General features: G+C 33.0%; 1 protein-coding gene across 7 annotated transcripts in view; it reads left to right on the forward strand.

The window, feature by feature from the left end:
• LOC133526961 (small conductance calcium-activated potassium channel protein) overlaps positions 1 to 7,790 on the forward strand; it is a 270,058-nt gene extending 262,268 nt beyond the window's left edge. For 2 of the 7 annotated variants that reach the window (XM_061863825.1, XM_061863827.1), the window contains 7 exons: positions 1,129 to 1,264; positions 2,788 to 2,898; positions 3,366 to 3,493; positions 3,763 to 3,832; positions 4,864 to 4,983; positions 5,875 to 6,017; positions 6,772 to 7,789. In XM_061863825.1, coding sequence (XP_061719809.1) covers positions 1,129 to 1,264; positions 2,788 to 2,898; positions 3,366 to 3,493; positions 3,763 to 3,832; positions 4,864 to 4,983; positions 5,875 to 6,017; positions 6,772 to 6,919 — 856 coding nt within the window. In that variant the 3' untranslated portion in view covers positions 6,920 to 7,789. Of the gene's footprint in view, positions 1 to 630; positions 767 to 1,128; positions 1,265 to 2,622; positions 2,734 to 2,787; positions 2,899 to 3,365; positions 3,494 to 3,762; positions 3,833 to 4,863; positions 4,984 to 5,874; positions 6,018 to 6,771 lie in introns of all 7 variants that reach the window. The other 5 variants (XM_061863829.1, XM_061863828.1, XM_061863832.1 and 2 more) reach the window with 5 other exon arrangements.
• Positions 7,791 to 8,512: the final 722 nt, after the last annotated feature.

Here is an 8,512-nt window from a genome sequence, read left to right on the forward strand (position 1 = left end):
TTAAATTAACTAGGAAGTTAAATTAACTAATTTAAACACATGGAAACTGTAGCGCACTAGCTCATGTTAGAGCTTGAAACCTCGTCAAGAAGCACCAAATCACTGCACCTGTCTCACAATCATTATCAAACCACGTTCCTCTATCTATCATCTAAAGTCAATTGTTGTTTCAAAATTATTCTTCCATTCTTATATATCTTCCTCCTATCTTTATCAAGCCTATTGGTAGTCTATATTTGTGTCCCTTAACATCAAAATGTAACAAAATTTTATTCACGCATGGCTAAAAATATATGTTAAATTTCGAACTCCAATAAATGTTTAGTCTGCACGCTGTACGTAATTATGCGGTATTAGTAAATATTTGTGTAGTAAACAATATATGTCGTCGTTCAATGGGCATGCAACATTATTAAATGAAATAGCATTGATATTTGGGTATATTTATCACATAATTCATAAAGTAGGTAATGGTTTGTCAATGGTGGAATTTTAAAACATAATTTTGAATTACTTAAATTTAAGTTTGGCCACCAAATGTTTTTTATTATAAAGATATAAGTAATTAAGATTAATCGTGGCAGTACATTCGGTTATCCTGTGGTTCTTGTCGGGCGTTTTGGCTCTCAGGTTCCATGACGAAGACCATGCCAATTTGCTAAACTCAATGTGGCTGACAGCTATAACCTTCCTCTGTGTGGGGTACGGCGACATTGTGCCCAACACTTACTGCGGTCGCGGCATTACCCTCACCTGCGGTATGGTGGTATGTATCAAATAAAGCAATTTACGCGTGACAAAACACTAGTTTTGCGAGTTTTTTTTTAGTTTACTACGTATAACGTGTTTTCTAGCCAACGCAAGACAGACTTGCATTGTGTAGAAAGTGCTAAAAAGGTAAAGGTGAGCCATTTTATACAATATTATTTTAATTTCACAATCAACATTACAATCAAAGTCAAACTCTTTTAATACTAAAAACCTACGCGATATAATACCTTACTTCTTTTTTACGTTCAATGAAAATGGTTATGCTTAGGCCGGCTTGCAAGAAACGCTTAGGTCTGTTACTTTAACACTATCGTAGGCATAGAACATTTCGTTCAGACAGATTTATTGACGATTCAGGTTTCACGATGAAGAACACGCTAATCTACTGAATGCAATGTGGCTTATTGCAATTACGTTTCTCTCCGTCGGTTTTGGTGACATTGTGCCAAACACGTATTGCGGCAGAGGTATTGCTGTTAGCACCGGCATTATGGTAAGTTAATATAATAAAACACCTTTTATTTGTGTTGACTGACACGGGTGTTAAATTCCGATTGATTCACAAAACTGTATCACTTACAAATCTTTAATGCAATTTAATTCTTTCTTGATACTTATAAACGTATTCTAACCTTACAACTTTGGAAAATCTTATCGTCAGTCAACACTTATTTAGCATCGATGTAAAATACATACCACACACAACACTTAAATGCTTTACACATTTGATGGAAGTGCTCACATTGTATTTGGTGTATCAATGTTACAGTATATCAGTTGGAAGTTCACGTTTACTGTGATTAACATCGCAGTAAATATTGCTTTATTCGTTTATGTAATTAATGCAGTGTCAAAAACACATCACAAAAGTAATGTCGAATTCACATACGCTGTAGGATTACACCATTGACTCAAATGTTAACGAATTTGTCGGGTTAAAATGCCTTGTATTTATTGATCCCACACTCCATGTTTCACTTCACCATATAAACTATTTGTAGTTATGTACTTGCAGGTAATTGAGTTTCTTGGATACAGTAAAGTACGGTTTTGATGATTTTAAAGTAAAGTAACGTCCATTTCCCTGTTAAAGCCAGCTATTAGAAACGTTTGTAGAATGGAATGCTTCTTTCTCCTTACTATTTTCTAGAACTCTCTTCACAAATATTTCACTAAAATTGCACAATAACTTTGTTTTTTAAAATGGCTCACTTTTCCTGAGATTATTTTATTAAGTACAAATATTACACAATAAATTCGTTGCACCTAAAATAGTGCTTTTGTAATTTTTAAATGTTGAAAAAATAACTTTATATTGTCGCAATATAATATTTGGTACACTATTGTAAAGAAAAATAATCGTGACAAAGTGCAGAATTATTTTTAAGACCTATTAGATAATCATCCATTGAAGATCTTTGCAATAGTGTATTATTGATCTATTCGTATCGTTTTGAGACTGGAAAAAAGGTAACCGATACTTTTGTTTTTATTTCATTTTTTATGACATCAATAATTTTTCACGTGCATCTAGATATAAAACAAATTAAATTATAATTCTTTGAGAAATAAATAAAACTAAATATTTTACTCTTTAACTAAGCGAGGGTAATCGAGGCAATATTTGGCCAGCATATTAGACGAACTATAATCTAGTTCGAATAGGGAATAAAATTTAAAGTTGTGTCTATTATCCTCCATATTTAAAATAAAAATTAAATAAATAAATAAAGTCTGAGCACATAGCCAAAAATTAATTTCTTTTTAGCCTTTCAACTTTTTATTTATTTATTGGAATGGAGAACTTAATGCTTCCACGTTCGCTTTTACATTAAGATATTCACTTAACAGGGAGCTGGATGCACAGCGTTATTAGTCGCGGTTGTTTCAAGAAAATTAGAATTAACTAGAGCTGAGAAGCACGTTCATAACTTCATGATGGACACACAACTTACTAAAAGAGTAAGTATTACGGTGACCTCAGTTCATCACAATTATTGTTAATCTAATTAACAGGGGGCTGGATGTACAGCATTATTAGTGACCGTTGCTTCAAGAAAGTTAGAGTTAACTAGAGCGGAGAAACATGTGCATAACTTCATGATGGAAACTCAACTGACAAAAAAGGTAAGGTGGTTGTTACTTATGTAACAACTACGGAAGATAAAACGAGGTAAGTCTTTGCAAGCTAGGTATTGTTAATCCTTTTAACACAACATTTTTTATGCTAATGACACAAATAGTTTAAATTTTACATTAAATTTACTGTTAAGCAACACTTTATAGGCTAGTATAATATATGTTTGCAATGTAGTTTTAAGATTTTTAACCACACAACAAAAAAATAATAAATACTAAATTAAAAGCGTGTTGTTTTTTTGCTCGTTACAGATTTACTATTAAGCAACACTTTATAGGCTAGTATAATATATGTTTGCAATGTAGTTTAAGATTTTAACTACACAACAAAAAAAATAAAAAATACTAATTAAAAGCGTATTGTTACTAAAACTGTGTTGTTTTTTTGCTCGTTATACAATATTAAGTTAATAAATGAATAGTGCTTAATATAATTACTTTAATGGATATTCCAGTTAAAAAATGCAGCAGCCAACGTGCTACGAGAAACGTGGTTAATATATAAACATACAAGACTGGTCAAAAGAGTTCATCCAGGTCGAGTCCGAACTCACCAGAGGAAGTTTTTGTTAGCCATATATGCGTAAGTATAAAAAGGATAGGATATACAGATTAAAATTTTACACTGTGATGTATGTTGTTGTGATGTCTGATGTATGTTTAGTTTCGTAATTTTTAGTTTACACTTGATGTATGTTGTTGTGATGTGTGATGTATGTTTCGTTTCGTATTTTTTTTAATCAAGTATGCACCACAACGTATAATGTATCTTATTTTTTGACGTAGAATTTAACTGCTGGGCAGCCTATACTATACTGTGTTATTATTCCAAATGTGTAATCATTTTTACAGATTACGAAAAGTTAAAATGGATCAAAGAAAGTTGATGGATAATGCCAACACAATAACAGACATGGCAAAGGTTTGTTGTTTAGTAGTTTATAATATTAATTGCTACACTCATCCCATGTCACACTCATTTAGTTTTCCCAGGCACTGTTCTTGGCCTTATTTCGTCGTTTGACAACCAAAATTTAAATTCAATGATACTTATTTAAATCAATGCTCATATCTAACAAAAATATAGCAGAATGTGGTATTTGCGCAGGACACCAGAAAGTCCCTGGATATCGAGCTATTAGTGCAATTAACGCAATTTAAATTTAGTGTAACTTGTCGAGCATTTGCATAAGGCAGATCTTACAGTATTTGGACACACGTCTAAACGGGAGCCAGATAGCTTAGAAAATATCACTGTTAGCTACAAATGAAAAAAATGCTAGTGTAAAAATTTCTGACTTTGAAAGATGGAAAAACTTGATGATTTGAGGGCCTTGATGCATAAAGCAATGACCTGATGTGGTTGATGGTCGTGCCCCTTAGTCACGAGAAAACGAGGAAGAAGATCAACACTGTCTATTTGGTATGGAAATATGAACTATCTGAAACATTTCCTTGTAGCTTTTGGTTGTCAACTGAAGAACGAACTTACAATTATTAATTATGCACCTTTTTAAAAAAGGGATATTTTATATTTGGAAGTTTTGACTCAAGCGGAGCGTATACCTAGTAAAGTAGTGTTATTATTTTTATATTCAGTTTTTTAGTATTTTTAGATTTTTAGACTCCCTTGAATAAATTGCCTTAGAAGGCTCTCTTAAATTATAGTAAATAATTATTAGTTGCTAGCATACCAGTGCCTTATTAGCAGCATGTTAATCTCTCCATTTCAATTTCCATCTAGCATGCGCTATTTAGATAAACTAGAAGAATCTTAGTACCTAGATAGTTTAAGAATGATACTTTTTCAACTTTCCAAACATGAACAGCATTCTGTACACACACTGAACATACATTCACAACACATAGGGCAGGCTACTGAAAACACTAAAACACGTTATACTTCAATTAAAATCAACAGTGAATAAATAACAGCAAAGCGATTGATAGTAGGACCCCTTTCTTTTGCAGACCCAAAATACTGTTTACGAAATAGTATCCGATATGAGCACCAGACAAGATAGTATAGAAGAAAGACTAACCAGCTTAGAAGAAAAACTTACCGCCTTACAGGTGAGGTTTGGTTACTATTCTTCAATAAAAGTTTTAGTAAGACAGATGGCCTGATTCGAACTTCAAGATACGTTAAATATTAGATCAAGATACGATAGGGATCGGATATTCAGTATTAAAAGTAATGTTTTTGTCTGAAGAAATGTAACTTTTGACACTGACATATCCGATCCATATTGTATCTAGACCTAATATTTGACGTAGGTCAAGCCTGTCATGTGTTAAGTACTTACCCACTATAAAAGCCTTATTGTGGGGCTTAGTTAATTTGTAGAAAAATATCCTAATTTATAATATAAAACAACATTATATTATAATTTTGGATGTAACTGATTAGAATAATAAATGTTACTTTACAAAGGTCACTTTCTTATTAAATTGATAATTCAAATTCTCGTAATCACTAAAAAATTGTTACAAAATGGCCATAATAAAGGGATACACAGTATTCTCTTACATTCCATATAGCCATATTAAGTGTGGAGAAATTATTTTTATTATACCGGGTGTTTCCTGTAACACGAGCAATAAATTAAACTGTAGGCTGTACTCCTCAAACTCACCAACATTTGTTCAGCAACTTTTAAAAATAACTTATGTTTTAATTTTTATTACACATTCAAGTTAATTCTAAGACGCAATGTATTGCGAATTTTGTTACGTTTAAAGCGTGACAAGCAACGTCAAACACACTGATGTCAGCGTACATTGAAAATAATATTTAATTTGTATGAAAAACATAAAATCTTAAGATTTCATAATTTTAAAAAGTTGTTAATCAAAAGTTATATTGTTTTAGGAGTACAATATATGGTTTCATTATTTGCTCGTATTACAGGAAACACCCGGTATAAGTACGTCAATTACAACAACATGAATTGCATATTACAGGAACAAGTAAACAGCCTACCAGATGTGGTGGCCAGGTGTTTGCAGCAGTGCTGGGAGCGGGCAGAGTCTCGCAAAAACTACCTGCATCCAGACACTGCTGCGGCACCTACCCCACCCGCTAGCGTCATAACTCCTCACGCCAGGTAAATACAGTCAGCTGCAGAGTAAAGGTCCCTGCCTGCATATAAGTTTGTATGTAAAGGTGCTAAGCGAATATTGTTGTGCATAATACTCATACTTTTTCCGTCAACTGCTGAATATATTCCTTTGACCTTTTGCTTAGTATCAGCCAATGAAGCCGGTGATCCTGGATTCCTATCCCGGTCAGGGCATTTCTTTGTGTGAGGAGCACAGATATTTGTTCCTAAATCATGGGTTTTATCTATGTATTGAATTATTTGTAAATTATATATATATCGTTGTTTGAGCACCCACCACACAAGCCTTCTTGAACTTACTGTGGGACTTAGTCAATTTGTGTAAAAATGTCCCATAATATTTATATATTTATTATTCCATTCTTGAGCTAAATTCATAAAGCACCACCCACAATTTTCTTAATATTATACGCTTGTAAGAACACCTATCGAGCTAAAGGACATTTATCGCTTCTTTCGACCAAAAGCGGTCACTAATCCGTTAAAATTTTGGTCTACTTGCTGCCACTCTGCCTGGCAACATCTGCCGCCTCCATTTGAATTTGGTCAATGGACTATTTAATTATGACTAGATTTTATTGCACAACTACGACACCGTGATCACTGTGCTACCCGTATTTTATACATGAAATTGACTGACGTTAAGTTTGACAACGCTCTTATCCTCAGTTATCTGGTTTTATTTCTTGGATTAGGTTCCTTTCTTTCGTTGTTTTCCGTAGCATGTTTTTTTTTTCAGAACATTAACGACAGCAACACATCCCTGGCCACCAAGCCCAATCCTGCCGGCAGTCAGGACCCATTCAGCCCCGGAGAGTACCGTAGCCCACTCTCCCGCGCCGACCAGCCCAGCGACTCACGCAGCTCGGCCTCCGCTACCCAGCTGAGTACCGCCTTCCAACTCCGAACTGTTGTGCTGAACTCGTCAAAACTCGGCGCCCCTCCTCTGACCCCCCTTGATATAACTACGACCAGATAATGGCGAAAGAAAGATATCGTAGACCTCGAAAATATAATGACGTCAGTTATTGTCCTGATTAAAACAATTCAGTTTTATCCACTTTAAAATCATTTGGTGCTAACTTATTCTTTTCACTCCGCGTTAATATATCAGCACTTTACATTGTTAACTACTTAATGATCTGAATTTTATCAAGCACGTTATCATTAATAAGTAGACCAAACTAGAAACCAGCACACGAACTTAAACACATGAACATTAATAATAGATAAGCTTCAAAATAATCCTATGACGAGAAATTTTTCGCAAATAATATTTCAAGTCTATTGATATGATTCTATCGCCAATAGACCACGTCTCGGAGCGAGAAAAGGTCAGCCGTAGTTTTTCGCTGTTCCCAAAAAGTTTCGGATGTGTGGGACTGTTTTCTAATAGGTATTGCTTAGATAGTGAAAAGAAATTAGCCAGAAAGGACTTGCAGTTGTGATTATACAAAAATGCTTTATCGATACGCGCTTTAGAGTACGTTAGAATATATTTTGAATACATTATCAAGATAGATATAGGTTAGTTTACTTACCAACACGTCTGTTCACGTTTTACCCTTTGTTTCAAGAACCAATCCACACTGTATTGACTGCATCTATTTTTTTTGTAAATAGGTTAAGTATGACAAAGAATCATCAGGCTTGCAATTAATCTCCATAAATATATTTTATCTTTAATTACGACAAAAAGGATTTTATATGCATAATGTTGTAGGTTATCAAAAATATTTTGAAATAGCTGCTTAGTACTTCATATAAAGTTGTCAAAGTACCCAAGATTAGTAATAATATTCAATTCAATAATTTAATTCAGAAAATAATTCCATATAAAAATATGTTCAAAATAAAATACTCGTATCTAAAACAACAATATAAATTAAAATTAAAATTATATAATAATGTTCCTTTGTTTATTTTTAGTTTTGACTTGTATGTTTTGTGTATATGGACTGTATCTGACATGAACATATTGATTTGAACTGAATTCAGTGTCAAAGTGAGTTTTCTGGTTAAAGAAAACCATAACAGGTCCAGATCTAATTCATAACCTGTACGAATTTTTTATTCATTTTATCATTCAACGCATCGGTTTTAATAATATATTGTATTCGGAAATGCTACAAAGATTGTATAAAATCCTTTTTCTCATATTTTTCCAAGACATTTGTGTTAGTCATGAAACAAGTGCCTATTTGTGTCTTGCCACATTGAAATTAAGGCATAAAAAGTTACGTGTTTCATTTTTCCAAAAAAATACATAGATATTGGTTATAATGTCAATATTTTTGGGTTACTCTGACTCGTCTGCAATATTGAGGTATCGTACAATTAAGTTTCTTGCATTATGTACAATTATGTATTTTAGAGGAAAATATAGTTCATAGAGATTTTATTGTACACACTGACTTAAATTATATACTTAGTGGCCAGTTATATCTATAAATTGGTTTTAGTTCCTATGAGAGTATTTA

This window comes from Cydia pomonella, chromosome 17 (genome assembly GCF_033807575.1).
Source record: "Cydia pomonella isolate Wapato2018A chromosome 17, ilCydPomo1, whole genome shotgun sequence".
Lineage (NCBI taxonomy): Eukaryota > Metazoa > Arthropoda > Insecta > Lepidoptera > Tortricidae > Cydia > Cydia pomonella.